Source organism: Gavia stellata, chromosome 9 (genome assembly GCF_030936135.1).
Source record: "Gavia stellata isolate bGavSte3 chromosome 9, bGavSte3.hap2, whole genome shotgun sequence".
In the NCBI taxonomy this organism is placed as follows: Eukaryota; Metazoa; Chordata; class Aves; order Gaviiformes; family Gaviidae; genus Gavia; species Gavia stellata.
In genome coordinates this window covers 36194395-36210696 of record NC_082602.1, presented here as the reverse complement: position 1 = coordinate 36210696, position 16302 = coordinate 36194395, and the positions used below count along the sequence as shown (strand labels likewise).

General features: G+C 36.8%; 1 protein-coding gene across 6 annotated transcripts in view; it reads right to left on the bottom strand.

Moving 5' to 3' along the window:
• Positions 1-1968: 1968 nt before the first annotated feature.
• PLEKHA1 (pleckstrin homology domain containing A1) overlaps positions 1969-16302 on the bottom strand; it is a 37979-nt gene continuing 23645 nt past the window's right edge. For 2 of the 6 annotated variants that reach the window (XM_059820949.1, XM_059820948.1), the window contains exons 6-13: positions 15334-15465; positions 13547-13690; positions 12580-12648; positions 10023-10087; positions 9118-9181; positions 7792-7881; positions 6614-6688; positions 1969-4449 (exon numbers count right to left, since the gene is read on the bottom strand). In XM_059820949.1, coding sequence (XP_059676932.1) covers positions 4120-4449; positions 6614-6688; positions 7792-7881; positions 9118-9181; positions 10023-10087; positions 12580-12648; positions 13547-13690; positions 15334-15465 — 969 coding nt within the window. In that variant the 3' untranslated portion in view covers positions 1969-4119. Of the gene's footprint in view, positions 4450-6583; positions 6689-7791; positions 7882-9117; positions 9182-10022; positions 10088-12579; positions 12649-13546; positions 13691-15333; positions 15466-16302 lie in introns of all 6 variants that reach the window. The other 4 variants (XM_059820950.1, XM_059820951.1, XM_059820953.1 and 1 more) reach the window with 4 other exon arrangements.

The following is a 16302-nucleotide window of genomic DNA, read 5'->3' as shown; positions in this document are numbered from 1 at the left end:
ATCCCCTCTGGTAGGGCTGTCTATTACCTGGCTTAAGAAGTCATCCTCAACGCATTCCAGGAGTCTCCTGGCTTGCCTACAGCTTGCCATGCTACTTTTCCAGCAGATGTTGGGGTGGTTGAAGTCCTCCAGCAGGATGAGAGCCAGCGAGCACAATGCCTCCTGTAGCTTGAGTAAGAAGGCATCATCAACAGGCTCCCCTCGATTGAGGGGCCTGTAATAAACAGCAACCACAAGGTTCCCTTTGCTGTCTTGGTCTCTAATTCTTACCCATAAACTTTTAACCTGCTCATGGCTATTCTTCAGAGACAGCTCTTCACACTCTATCCACTTCTTGATGTAGAGGGCAACCCCTCCGCCCCTCCTTCCTTGCCTGTCCCTTCTGAACAGCCTATAGCCATCAATAGCCGCACTCCAGTCATGGGATTCATCCCACCAAGTTTCAGTAATGGCAACTAGGTCATAGCACAGCAGCTTCCAGCTCCTGTTTGTTGCCCCTGCTGCATGCAACGATGTGGAGGCACTTCAGCTGGGCCGTTGGCCATGTCACCTTCTTAGAGAACACCCTTTACTTCCCTTGAGATATTTCACTGGTGCTCCCATTGGCTCCTATTACCTCAGAAGCCCTTGGCTCACCTCTGTGTGACTTCAAGTGTGCTCCAGTAGCCAGCACATCTCCGAGCAACAGGCTGAGGGCCCTCGCCAGCCCCTGTCCCTCTAACCTTGGCATGTCATCCCACAGCTTGTCACAGGCAAGCCTGATACTATCCCGCTCCCCGCTGAAGTCTAGTTTAAAGCTCTGTCGATGAGCCCCGCTAGCTCATGAGCTAAGACCCTCCTTCCCCTTTGAGAGGAATCCCCTCTGATGCAAGCCCGGTGCCGAGTAGGCCAACCCATTATCGAAAACCCCAAAATTGTGGGGGTAACACCAGCCACAGAGCCATGTATTAATAGACTGGGTGCGTCTGTTTAGTATCTAATTTGGTATACCAACGACCTTACCGAAATATCAACTCCATACTGCTGCAATCAAGCTGCTTTTGGAACTTAGTGATGTTACGATAAAGCTGAAAACATCTTGTTCAAACAGAGATGGGCTAACCAAAGATACAGTTATATACACATTTCACACCGACCCTGGCCTATGGTGCAACTGGTTAAAACAGAAGCTTCAAGACACTCAGTGCAGTGCCTCCTCTAGAAGTTGTATCTTACGGAGTAAAATGCATGCCACAGCATGCACATTTTGATACTAGTGTTGCTGCAGACGTGTACGTACCTGGAATAATTCACAGTCAGAAGATGTCACAGTGAAACTGGAATTTGGGTAACTGTGTACAGCCTATATAAAATATCTTATTCAATTACCGTTCTTTATCTGAAGCTTGCATAGTGTTGAGAGAGACCGATTAACTGCGCCACTTTACAAAAGGGAGAAATGGACTTGAGAAATGCAGTCACTCAAGTGTCATCATACTGTCTGCTGTACAGATACTGAGGTGCTTCCAGATGTCATATAGGTGCTGTTATTTCAGGAAAGCATTTCTGAGAGAGAAACTTTGTTACGCAACAGTATCACACCAGAAAAATGCATGTTACATTTCGTGGGTTCCCCCCCCCCGCCCTTTCAGATGGTGCCTGAGTGTTACCAAATGGTTAACTTGACATTACTATACATCACCTCTTCCCTTCCATTGATTAAAAAGAAACCTGATCGACTTCCCTTGCATAACATGTAAAAATTCCACAGAAGAAACAGAGAATAGTAAACCAGCTCATTCTGTTTGATTTCTTTCTTAGGCTACACAACCTGATCAGATTTGAAGAATTAAAGAGACATTATAGCTGGGTAAGAGATAATCTGACCCCTTATATGCTAAAAAGGAATATATTGTTCCGACAAAATATTTAACAAGGTGCAAGGAAACTCAGTCAGATCTTATTTTAAGTTACCCAAACTGATTTATTGACAATTTAAATGTGACATATTTACAGCACTGTTTCTAAAATAATTTAACAATTTTCATAGATTTATAAAAGTACTGATAAATAGGAGACCCTGACAATTACCAACCACAAATATTTCCCTATGCTACTGAACTACAACAGTAGTTCTCTTTTTTCTTTTTTTTTTTTCTTCCTCTTTTTATAAGTCCCATAAAGGAGCTGCTTTACCTCCACCCAATGTGTAAAATTGCCAATACCAAAATATAATAAAATGAACATGCAGTGTGAAAGCTGTACCAGAAAAGTGATTTCAGATGTTAGACTACAGTAAAAATATTTCAATGCAAAGTGTCTTCCACACAGAACGTACTTGTGAAAAAATAAGCTTTTAAAGAACTATTGTTTTATCTTTATAGAAGTTAAAGCCTACACCACTAGTTCAGACATTTACAGTAACTTCCAATTCTGTGCTAGTTTTCACATATATCTAAAGAGTCAAACAAAACCAGTAATTTACAAACACCGCTGCCTTAAGACAGTGGTTAGTTAGCTTATGGATAAAAAAACAAAGGTGCTGACATAATTTAAGGTTTTGAAATTAGATTATATTTCATTTTTATATGACACCAATTATTCTATCCTTGGATCAACAAATTATTCTGGTAAAGCCATCCGTATCTCTCAAGCAGGAAGTCAGTTTGGAAGTTGGAGAGAAGATGGACTTGTATGATATGTATCTTAGGTTACAGTAGACAAAAAAGTATCGCAAAGCTGGACAATCTGAATCACAATAAGCAGCAACATGAGATATTTGTGGGGTTTTGATTAAAGCAAACGTTTTTCAAAAACGATGACAAGTACACACTCAATCTAATCCAATACTTGAAATGTAAAGGTTCTTTTCATTTGCATCACTGAAGCCCCATAACACAGTGTACACAAACAACAAATACTCATTTTTTTAAAAACATATATTGCACAGCCAGTAGGTTCAATACCAGAACACTGGTATCCCTAGCACAAGTTTTCTGTTTTAAATAGCTGTTTCAAACTATGCTATTCAGAACAACTCCAAGCCAACATTCAAAACCATTAAGAATGGTTTGTGTACATAACTAATCCAAAAGTGTTTCAACAATGTGAGAAAAAACACAGGCACTTAAGATTATTAGTGCACCAAAAGTTATAGGCCACAATTGCATGACTATGAACAGTTCAGTACCAATAATGACAAAACTAAACGAGGAGGTCTTCCACTGATCAATATAGAAACAAGAACCGCTCACAAAGCACGGAGAAGAAAACCATCCTCAAAACAGTAATCAAACGATACGTTCAGACATTTAAGAAAAATAATTGCTGCAAAGCCTAATGTAACACAATATAAACCCTAGTTAGTTCAAAAGATCTAAAGTGTCCAAATTCAAAAGTCCAATTTCTCTTCTCCCCCCTCCAAGACACCATTACGTGCAGTCCATTAAAATCCAAATGTGCAAAAAGTTATAACCCACCTTTAGGAGCGCATCAAAAATAGGCTGACTATTCAAAATATTATTTTAGTGGAAATTCTACAGCACCATAATTAGAATTCCAAGGGAGTTCAGAATTCTTGTTCTGATAACAAATCAGTTGACACTGTTGATCCTAAAGAACAGAAGAAACATTTTGTGCATTTCCTGGTATCTGAAAGTCATGGAGAGAAACAATTCTCATCTATGCCTAAAATCTTACTGTAGTTCAAAATGAAATTAAATAATCACATTTGTTGGCAATAAGTTCTCCACAATATAGCATTAGTTGTAAATTTAGTAAATTTGCCACATTAGGAACGAAAAGTTGCTGGTACCTTGCTTACTTGCAGAAGTACTTTTTTGTTTTTCTCTTTTGTTTTTTTTTTTCCTTCTAAATTGTGCAGTTTGGCCCCTCCCTAGTAAGTGATTTACTATCAGGCTTTGAGAAAATGCATAAGGTCCATTTCTGACCCTCAGCTGAAAGGCAATATACAAACACATTATATATACACATGTGTGCACAGAAACACACACATACATATATATAAAAATCAGTGTTCCGGTTTTTTGTTCTCATTTCCTATAGTTTTCTTTGGTTAAAAGTCCGAGCAAGGAAATTAGAGGACCGAACAAATGGATCATTCTCCAAACACTTCCATCACTACACATCACTAACTGGAAGGCTTGCATCATCCAGATCCACAAGGCCAGGATCCTGTTCCTGAGTGCCATTTTTACTTTGGAGTTCCGAGAGGGCCCGTTCAGTCACTTTGGAAGCTGATTCTCTTGGAGCGACAGCCTGGATCTTGTAGCTCCCTGGCTTGGCCTTGGTAAAAGATTCGTGAAATCCTCGCTTCTCCAAGGCAGGGTATTTGGCGTGAGGGTTTGGGACCAGAGGGCTGCCGTGAGCGGCTGTGGAATGTGAGGTGGCTGGGGTTGGGACGGCAGAACGGAGAGCATGGTTGGGTTCGGAAGAAGACTCGGTATGCTCCTGGAAAAGAAGAGCATGTGTCAGATGAAGTCATTGATGTCATGTTGGAAAGATGCAGTTTCAGATTTCACTCTCAGAAAAAAAAAAAAAAAAAGGACAGAAAATACACAAAGCGAAGCATCAGCCACAGCAGCAGGAGGCAGGTGCTTTCTCAAGGCAGCATATTATTAAACCTGAGCTTACAGCAGTATGTGACAGCAACATCAGTTTCTTCATGTCAGGAAATTAAATTTCTCAAATCAAGCTCAGCAGCTCTTTAGACTTTATAATACAGTCCAGCAAACTGAAGCTCCTCATTTTACTAATATGTTAAGTAACCTTTTGAAGATACTCACTTTAAAGGCCATTGAAAGTGACATCTTTCCAAGAGAAAAATGTATTCAAACATATTCATATACATCAGGCACTCATATCCTAAATCCTGAAGTAATGCACATTTTACTGTTCCCTTTTCCTGGGGTACCAAACTCCCCAATTTGTTCCAGGGACCAAATGAAAACAGTAACTATTTTATGCTATCAAGTCTGCATAATAATTTTCAAAGATAATGGATCTAGAAAGAAACTGATCTTTAAGCTATTCCTTCTAATTGTCAAGTTATTTTCTTGTGTTTATTATTGTTAACTGCTAATCTGTTGACCTTTACATAACACTATTAGACTAATACTATGAAAATAATCTTCCACCATTTACTTACTGATAAAAACAAGTTCCCAGACTACCTAGGAATGATTTAGATGTCTAAAGCATAGGCACGGAATGCCATTTTAGATGTCCTAGGATATCCTGTCTGACCTACAGCTCTATCTCCAGAGCAAAAAAATTCCTCAGGTTCTGCATCGTTATCTATCAGTTCTGTAAGGATGTCTCAGATACCTATGGATATCTAAAACAGCGCTGGATACAGTGTTAAATGATATGATCAAAATGATGTGCGATGATGCGGTGAATACTTCCCTCTGCATGCATTAGGAGCTACAGCTGCTGCCACTTCTGCCATCACCAGTGTTAGTACATGAACTAAAGAAATCTGCAAACCCAGGTATGTACACAAATCAAGTCACTTTTCAAGCACATTTGTTAGCAAAAAAACCCATCACAGATGTGTGTCCAAGATGCAAATATACATCCTAAATGAAACACTTATTTTTTCACAGCTGTTTTCCAAGTTTCTTTTAGAATGCTATGACATGAATTCATAAATTTAATCATAATGGATCCTGCCAAGTACCACTGTATTTCTTTTTATAAATTAACTAATATTATTGGGTGAAGGAGCTGTGCAACATTTTTGGACTTCAGTTTTGTGTTCAGTTTCCGTGATGTATTTCACATTATTTACACTGCCTTATTTCATACCTGACTTGATACTCCACTTTAAGGAAAACATTTGCTTTAGGAGAACATATTATTCAGTGATTTACCTACTATTCTTATTATTAATAATTTTAGTTCAACAAACAGGACAAAAGTAAGCGATATTAGGACAAGATCTCTATAATAAACTTTTTGCTAAATCGAACTGAAGGATACTCAGATTTTACTACCCACACTGACTGTAATTTCACAGTTAAGAAACTATGCTGCTGTATTACTCCTAAGGTGTACTGCTTTGAACAGTGTACCAATTATACATTATAATGCTTCTACATTTGAACTAATAATTTCATGCAGAGACTTATAAGCCATGCAAATCAGGCTACAATATTATCCTTCTGATTACTAGAGTTAAGACGTGCATTTTTTGTGTGCACGCATCTGTATTAGTTTGTGGGTAGCTTAATTTAATTTTGCTTTTGCGCAGTTTCAAAAAAATGTAAAGTAAAATGGAAATATGAACTCTCATGCAAATTACTTCTAATACTTTCCTATTAAAATGACATCACATAACTTACGTTTAAATATATAGTATGCTTTGAAGTATAAATACATGTTTTTGCCATTCTTAATTTCCAATTATTTTAAAAGTAAGAAAAAACAGTGCAAACCTTTAAGTGAATGGTACAATTTATGAGTTAGTTTTCAGTAATGGTAATGACAACAGGTAGCATTATTTTTAGTTTTTTATAGTGCAAATTAGTCTCTAGTCCTAGCCCTCTGTTAAGAAGGCAAGTTTACATGAGAGCCCACATACGTGCTGCATTCACCAGTTCTTGATGTATACCTCTGTATACAAGGATTCGACAGCCTTCTGGCCTGCCGCATCTGGAACACAGTGCAAAGCTAAGATTAGAGTAACCTATACTTGGGGAAAGAAGAGAAGAGAGGGAAAAAGAAAGAAGTGATGCAGACAGTAATAGCTAGACTGCTCAGTTAGCCCCACAAAAAAAGCATACACAAAGTTATCTGCATATTTTCATTCCCCCAAAAAGCAACAAAATTTATGACAGGAAGTTTTATTTAAAAGCATGAAGCAGCTCCCAGCTGCAAAAAATAATTGAGAGCTTAGATTGAGTTAAGAGAAACACAATATCAATGCAAATGTGTAGTCAAAAGCCAGATTTAAATTATTAGATTTCAGATTATGGGGGTAATGATATATTCAGCTTATTACAAAACATCCCATAGCCAGAAAGTGAAAACCATAGCTTGCAACATCTGAACTGCAAAGTATTCCATTTGTTAAATCAGGACATACTTGGAGACACTGTGACGCTACAGTAATCTTCACTATTCACAAATTAATTTACTTTGTACATCTAATACAGTTTAAATGCAAGTATGTATGAAATGTTGGCATCCACACGGCTTAATAAATATTAAGATTTGTCACAGTGCCTCAGTTCAGTAATGCTACATGGTGTTCACGCTACATTTCCAACAGCAAAAACTAATTCATGCGAGCAGAGATCTCTTAGAGAAGTTACTTTAAATTTGAATCGGTATCTGCATGTATAATAAACTATCAACAATAGAGAATGACAATTTAGTAGTGAGAGTTGTTAAAAACAAATTAGGATATTGTCATTTGATTGCAAAACTCAGCAATTAGCAGAAACACCTTGCAGGAATTAGAAAGTTTCAATTTTACTTCCAAACTAGTAGCAGCATAGTGACAAAGACCATTCTGAACTCGGAAGAATTTTTCTAGGTTAGCACTTGCATTATCTACATGTTCAAGACAAAACAATGCACATGAAGTTACATATGTGTAAGGCTAAGATAAGTGCTCAATTAAAAACGCAAAATATTTTAGGCCAGTCTGTATGAAAGTTCATGCAAAGATACCACGTTACTACAGGACAGGACAGAGGACAGGCAAAAGGAAAAAACAACTAGAACTTCATGTGCACAAGTGAACATCAACTAATCACATTTTCTTGGAGGTTCAGAATAACATACAGAAGCTGCTGATCTTCCAGGTCCCCGCTGTGCTACAATGGCCCCAGAAATTGCCTTTATCCAACTGTGCATGTCTTCTGGACTGTCCGCCTGGATCAAACAATATGAATTATATTTAACATAATCAACTCTCAACTTTCCCAGTGTCCTGAACATCTGCATTAAAATGGCAGCCTTACCCTACTTTCGTAGTCTGTTATTTAAAGCCATAGGGACTTCCATTTCTTAACCCAGACATTTCTTAAAATCTTACCCTGAATTTACTACTATATGTAAATAGTTATACAAAATAATAAGCAAGAAACAAGTATTTTTATACTATTTGCATACTCTAGACTCAAATTTTTACATTTAGCAAACAAAAAAAAAAATCAAAGCACCCACAGAATTTCTTACAGGAGATCTGCTGACCCCTCTTAGCAGACTTTGGCCAATGACGTAACTTCTGTACTTTTCAGTCACTGTTGCACTTTACTTCTATGAGGTATTTACTGAAGAGTTACAGCAAAATAAAAATCAGTCTCTGTCGGGGGTCAGCTGCACATTTACTTAGAACAATAATCCAACAAAGATGCAACAGACTGACAGTGAATAACAAGGGTGTACATATCTGGGATAAAGACAAATAAAAAGCTAAAAGCTGTCTCCTAATTAGGTTGCAACTTTATTAAACGAGCACATCCAATCAGCAAGCAACCTCTGCAACATGTCACTTGATTATGTTCAGCTATAGGACAGCTCATAACTCAGCATCTGGCACCACTGCCTGTATTAGACTATACAGGCCTTTCTGATCCTACAAGAGAAACTGGAAAAGTATTTCCAGTACTATAAGCATCACATTCCCACAGAGCTAGGAAAAGCAAGTCTTTGTGATTTGTATTACATCCAAACATTTAGAAGGTGACATGGTAGGGATGCAGCGAGTAAAGTGTAAGTGGATACATATTACCAAATAGGTACTGAAATCGAAATGTTGCTGTGCTTCAGTAGGTATTTTAATGTGGCAACTAACTTGAATCAGAGAACTCAATACATAAAAATTCAGATTTAAAATATTGAGTTGATCCTACAGAATTTGAAGACCCGAATGCCAACAAAATCACATTAGGATTTATTGTTTATTGCTTTCATAACAGCAACTGTTACGTTGGTAGTGTATGTGGAATATTTCTTATATGCATCTTTCTGAAACATAATGGAAATCACATTCCCTCTGAAAATCACAGCATAGTTAAATACAACTTAAAAAGCAAAATAGCAGCGCTTCTTTGCTTGGACTATGGCAGTCTCATGGTTTTGCCCAAAGTTTAAAAAAGAAATTACCTGTACATAAAATGTTCGAGAAGTTGTTACAATTTCAAAGAGATTGTCTCTCATCATTATATCACTGCAAATGAAACACACGAAAATACTTCAACAGCAAGTACAACTTTCTATTTTAAAAAGACTCTAGAAGTGCAGAGAACCAGAGCATTTGTGGTCTGAAGACCTTTGCATTTCTTTATCACTTTACTGTTGTTTTTTTGGTAAATACCAAGTAGAAAAAGAAAACCAGCATCTCTTACTCATTTTAGTTCTAAGACTCTTTAGTTTATCAGTGACATATGTGCTCCTATATATATTTTAACTGGAACATTCTAAACCATATCATGTTAAGTTAAAAATACTTATTGTTCCAGTCAAATTTCTGTAAAATTTCACATTTATATTTTGTTATGTCTTCGCAAAGTATTTGTCCTAAGCAGTAGCCTGCTAAAAAAAACCTACTACAAAGGCAATTCATTCCTTAGTATATTGCCATTTGGTGGGAGGGAAACAGCAGGAGGAAGAGTGTTCTCATCTAAATCCAGACATTTAACATAAGGTAATGTCCTCTAAAAATTTAGAGATTACATAAGCAGAATAAAGACTCCTGAAATTGCTGCCTCGCATCAAACGGCACCCATGCATCTCTAACTCATGATTGCACGATACTCCTTTGTTCCACCCTTGTCCAATGCGTTGACATTCTACTGAATGTCACAAGTCTGAAACACTCACTAATGCAGAACCCTCAAAACCAGTTTCATGCACAAAACTACTTGCTGTCCTATAAGTAAAGAGTATCACACATGCGTACATCAAACAAAATTATTAATAAAGTTCTCCACTGTTTCCAATGAGCAGTCTAGCCACGACAAAGCAGTGTACTACATCCCATGTAACCGCATCAGTGCTTCTCTCCTCACCTTTGTTTGCATTCCTGAACTTTATGGACCTCCTTAAGTGGTATAACTCTGAGAGGTTCCTTTTCCTGGAAAAAAAAGAAAGGCAAAAATACTTCAGTAGAGTATATCTAACAAGTAGAATATAGTCAGAAAGCCAGAGGTCAGGACAGTTGACAGCAGCAGACTTATGTAAATGAGACTTTCAAGGCAGTCACTTATGCAAAAGGTCAAATAAACCAAAATTTAACTTGCTTTTGTAAGTATTAAACCAACCATGGCACTTGCAATGAAGAGAAGGCAAAAATCAAGAAGTAAAAAACCCAAAAACATTCATTCACCTTACCATAATGGAGACAACTACCCGTCTCCTTCCCCTAACTAGACCAGAAAATTGAATTTGGCCTCAAGCAGCTTAGTTCAGTAAAACCGTGATTATATTCTTTTGCTACGAAATGCTGCAATACAAGATGCTTTGTTAATTGTACTGCATGACACTGCTTTAAATAAGATTACTTGTATCCTATACTCAGTATAATTAAAAATAATACAAAGAAATCAGTCATACCAAAAGAGCAAGTATTCTTAAAGTATAAGAAAATTCTGTTACCTTAACAGAGGGACACATACCAAAACAACCACAACAAAAAAATCCCCAGAATCTACACATTTTTCAATTAAAAAAAGCAACATTTTTTACATTTTTGAGAGCAGAGAACTCAAATATATTTATACAGATGCAAAACAACAGCACCTCAAGATATCCAGTAAGAGTCATTTGAAGTACTGGTGAGCAGGCTGGCTGTCAAGACAAACTAACTTCAAGAAAGAGCCATACTTGGCTGAAGACCGCAGCTATTGGGAACTGAAGTCCAATAGAAAGACATTTTCCAGAATTAGAAGTCTGATGCTACACTAGCCGAACATGATCTCCATGCCATAGCCTTCTTAACCACAAAGGCACAAAAAGCAACCAATTCTGAACTTTTGTCCTCTCTTTGTATCACTCTCCTTAGGAACAGGAGATTATTAGGGAAAAAGAGATCCCACACACTGCTGAAAGAAATCATTCACCACTTGAAATCTTCAGAAGAGAGCACTTTACCCTTTTTGTGTTTGTAGGAGATAAATAAAAGTCTGATGGACATATGGTTAAGTTGTTGCAGGTGTTTTCTTCTTGGTGGGCTGCGCTCTGTGAAAGTTTTGCTCCTTCCAGTACAGATTAAATGTCTCTCCAATCTGTATGTTTCAGACAAGGCAGATCCTAATTATTTAAAAAACTATATGAAAAATTATTATAATGATTAGGTTTCCTAACCACGGAATTCCTTATAGTCCAGAAAAAGGACACTATATTGTCTACCTATTCAGTACTTACTTCCCTGAAAAGAAGAGGGATGACTCTCTTAAAATGGAAAAAAAAAACTAATTTCAGTAAAAATTGTGAAACTGGACCTACTTCCCTGTTGTCTGACAGCTGGTCAGTCCAGTACCTTCCTCAAACTGCAGCAAGGGGATATTAGCCTGAAGAATAGAGGACACTACAAGATTTTATATTGTTAAACAGAGTTAAACTGGAAAGGAGCATGATGAAACACTAAAAGTGTATGCATTTCTACCATCTTTGTAGTATACTCTCACACAGTACAAATCTTCACTGAGTCAGAATTTGCTTGTGAGCAATCTGCACTCAGTTTTTTTTAATAAAAATAGAGGGTTTATTATAGGCAATGAGTCAGAATTGTGTTATGCTGACAGTTTAACAAAGATAATGATGCAAGATCAAACTGCTGCTACTGTTGTATACTCCCTCATTAGAAGTAAAGCAAAAGTTCTCTTCAGAAACAGCCTGAAATTTGGGTTCTTGACATTTTACTTCTTACAGTTGGCCTGTAAACTCAATTTTCCTTAATTTATAATACTCTACAACTCAGACTCCCTTCCTTAGGTACAGTTTTTCTCACATTTAGTAAGTGTGGGATTCCTTTTTGGGGAAAACAGACTGTCTCCAGTACCAGCCACTTCATTTTTAAATAAAACCTGAAGGCACTTAACATTTGGTGAAAATTGGTCAAAAGGTTGAAGAGTGATGAGTAGGGAAGAAACCAAAACAAACTCTGTAAGCATTGCTTCTGAACAGCAGAGTTCTTTGCCTGTCTTGGCTCCCCTGGTGAAACAAGCGTGTGGGAAAAGATACCACCATTTGTATAATAAAACACCCCGTAATTCTAACTTTAAATTAAGAATTGCAAGATTACAGTTTTGCCTCTCCACATAACGATCAGCTGTTTCAAGAAGACAATTATATGTGAGTACAAAGTGACGTAAGATACTAATAGAAAAATCAGGGTGATTGTAGGATATATCCTATTACTGTTCTTCAGTGCCGTACAGAAAGGTTCCCAAACAGAAGATTGAAGTCTGAGTTAACAGCCATCCTATTAATTTTTTGTTCCTCCCGATCATGAAAAGTTATTACAGTACATGTTAAGAGTTGCAGGAGTAGCAGAGCACATTTTTCAAATGCAAGCGTATTTCTTTAGATTTTCTTGCAACTGTCACTGGAAAATAACACACTTACCAGTTCAGACTTGAAATATCCTATTGTGTTTTCATCTAACTGAAAGTATCTTCTCTTCCAGTTCTTCATCTGTTAAAGGAAAATAAATAAATATTTATGTATTTTATATATAAAATAAAAATACTTACATGTTATATATTATTAACGTATTTTTATATTTAATTATATTTATAATTCTAGTTTATATTTATAATATATGATGTTATACAATTCCTATTTATAATTATTCACCTTTAACACTTATAATTTTTATATATTACATATATTTATTTTTGTGGGATGTGTGTGTATATATATAGTGCCCCCAAAATAATTCTGCAAGACTCTACTCAATTATTCTTTTTTTTAAAACTGCAAAAATTAAAAATTCTAGAAGCTACTATTTTCTACCCTAAGAATTAACAGAATTATCTCCACTGAAACTGTAGCAACTCAGCAGCACAAATACCCCATAAGAAATGTTAAAAGACAGTACATTCAAGGTTTCTAGTTTATTTTTATCTAAAAATGTCACAAAAAGAAGCTTCATAATCCAAGATAAAAGGAGTCTGAAAAAGTAGCTTTTTCTAAACATTTTAGTGATTTAAAAAGCATGCAGACATTGAACTTCTGCCTTAATTTAGATGCTTCTAGTAAGCGAAATAAGGATCTCTACATAACTGTAGAACAGAAGAATTCCTAGTTGCATGCACTAACCATAATGTGAAAGTCTGTGTGCACACAACTTTTCCTCTCCAAAACATCTCCAACAACATAACACTGAAGAAAGTAATGAAAAGAAGTAATAGACAGAAGTTACATGCTACTGGAAGATAAGTTTTATCTTTAGCCATCCTTAATATTGTCAGTAGTGCTAAAGTTACTAGTAATTATGTCTTTTTTTTTTAATCATCTACTTGGTAAGTACAACTACCACCTTAGGACCTTTGCTCTTGATTAGTGAAACACACTGATCTCAAATACTTACCACTGCTCCTTGTTTTACACAGTAGCCAGCTTTGATAATAGCATTATCCGGGGGGTGCTTAGCAGTAAAATAAGGAAGGTGACTTTGTGACCGTTTCAAATAATTCCTATCACCCCCTTCACTGCACTCACTGATTTCTTCTTTCTAGAAAGAAGCAGGAAAGTTAGAAAAAACTGAGAGTATTCTGAAAGGTCAAAGAATAACTATACGAGTTGTAACAGGAAATAATTGTATCATCCCATGCTCACAAATCCCATTTCCAAGTTGTTTGAAAGGATAAAATATTTCAACTGATTTCTAGAGACAACTAATGAGACACTCTAAGGGCTCTGGTTGAGTACTTGCAAGCTCCATGTAGGAACTAAACTAAGAAAGTGCTGAGTATTCTCAAACAATATTGACAGACACTCAGTGAAGAATGGTACACACCTAAAAACAAGATACCTGCATGTATTTAGTGCAAACTCATAACATGACTTTAAGGGCAAAACACTAGAGGTGGCTACACCAAAGAAAAAGCTATTTCTAGGACCATAAGACACATCAGAATTCACCAAGTTTTCAAATGCAGTTCAGGCATATACATGTCATTTACATGGTATCAATCCAATCTCTAACTATGTTCAGCTCAGGGAACTTCCAGAAACAGATACAGGTCTACGTCTTTAACACTGCATAGAGTCTTCTTCCATGAGCTTGTCCAATCTCTCAAACTCAGGGAAGTTTCTTGCATCCTTGCCATCTTTTGGCAAGGAGTACCTTATGTTTTATTACTCACTGAAAGAACTCCTTCCTTTTGTTTCACCTGGTTACACCATTAGCTTTGTTTAAAAGCCCACAGCTCTCATACTGGAAAAGACAGTTTACACGACCCGCTCCTGACAATCGTGATATTGTAGAGCTCTTGCATCCTCCTTTAGTTATTTCTTTTGCACACGGAAGAGTACTAGCCTACTCAGTTGCTCCTCATATGGAGACCGTTCCACATGGACCAATCATCCTTGAAACCTTCCTCTGAACCTTTCCAGTTTTAGTTTAAGATGAGAACAAAACTGGACACAGTAATCAAGGTCTGGTCAACGACAGGATTTATACAGCAACAAAGATGTTTTCTATTTTGCTCCTTACTCTTTTTCGAGTAACTCCTAATAATTGTGAGGTTTTTCCTCCACTGTTACTGAACACTAAGATGATGTTTTCATAGTGTGACTGTAACTCTTACCTCTCACTGAGTGGAAATGGTTATCTCACAATCTAGTATTTTCTATAAAAGCTAGGACTGTTTTTTCCAGAATCCCTTACATTGCATTTATTTTCACTGAATTTTGCTTGCTATCTTATTTGTCCACACATGCCATTTCATAAGGCCCTTCTGCAATAGTTTCATCTGCTGTCATCCTTACTACCTCTAATAACATAGTGTATATATAATAAGCTGACTTAATCACCTCCTTTTTTGCCCACTCTTCCTGGCAGTTAAGACAACAGAACTTTGGCATTGTTAACATCAACAATTCATTTCCCACACACAAAAAGACCTTTTCAGCATACTAACCAAAATCTGTGAGCAAAAATCAATACTGAAGTAATTCTTTATAGTCTTGTATAATTCTCTATGATCCTCAAAAAAACCCAGTCAGCATCAATAAAAGGTACACATCAAAGTATAAGTCGTCTGAGCAAGGTGAGAAGCTGACAGCTATGTTGTGACACATAATCTATTCTCACCTGTCAAACAACAAAGCTTCCTCTATCAAATAACAGCCCACTTGTTTTAAGGGTATTACCTGGGTTGGTGTAATGATAGGAACACCGCCAACAATTTCTGTCCTGTAAGAGACTTGCTTCTTTCCACCTGGGCTTTCAGCTTGACGATTTGCATTATCCATTTGACAGAGAGGATCAGACTGCTTTGGTACCTGAAAGTGGAGTATGATAATTAACATAAGTTTTATGAAGACCTATAAAAGCCCTAATCATTACTCAAGGATTTTTAATTTGTCTTCAGCAGGATTTAACAAATGTTCTCTAATTGTAAAAGGCTAGAAATAGCTTACATGAAAATTTGTTTCAATGGCTATGCTTTAGTTCTCAGAAGGAATCTGGTGCCAATAAAGACATTTCACCAGGTGTCTTGAAATCTAAAAATCAATTCCCAGCTTTGCCATAAGTGCTATACTTGATCTTCAAGAAGCACTGCTAATTTGTACAAGAACCGGTTCTTTATTTTTCACTTGCTTTCAGTTACAGTAATAAGTGCTTTAGACTGGAGATGTCCCAGTGCCTGTAGAACTAGCACAGTAAGGCCATAAACACAGGGCTACAGCGTTGAGAGTTTTGTCAAATGGGATGCCTGACCAGTATGATGTTTGCACTCACGCTGCAATACTTGGCATGAAGACTGTGTGTACTGCCTTCATTAATCCTACACATATTGCTAAATTCTGTCCAAAGTGACCCTAACTCCTATTTCTAACTATCATTAACTATTAGATAATTTTCTCAAATGTGAAACTAAAGCAATCAAAACACCACAGGAATTTAATTTCGCCAAGAAGTGATTTGATCTAAATTGTTCACTCAAATTTCTGAGTTTGTGCAAGAAGTAAACATCTGTAACCCAAGAAATGCACTAACTGGCTACCTAAGACATTTTCATTTATATTCTCCTTTCACCCCTAATATTAATATAGTAAATTTAAAGTGACTTCAATTTAAAGTGACTTCAACAAGAAGAGATCAAGAGTCTCACAGCA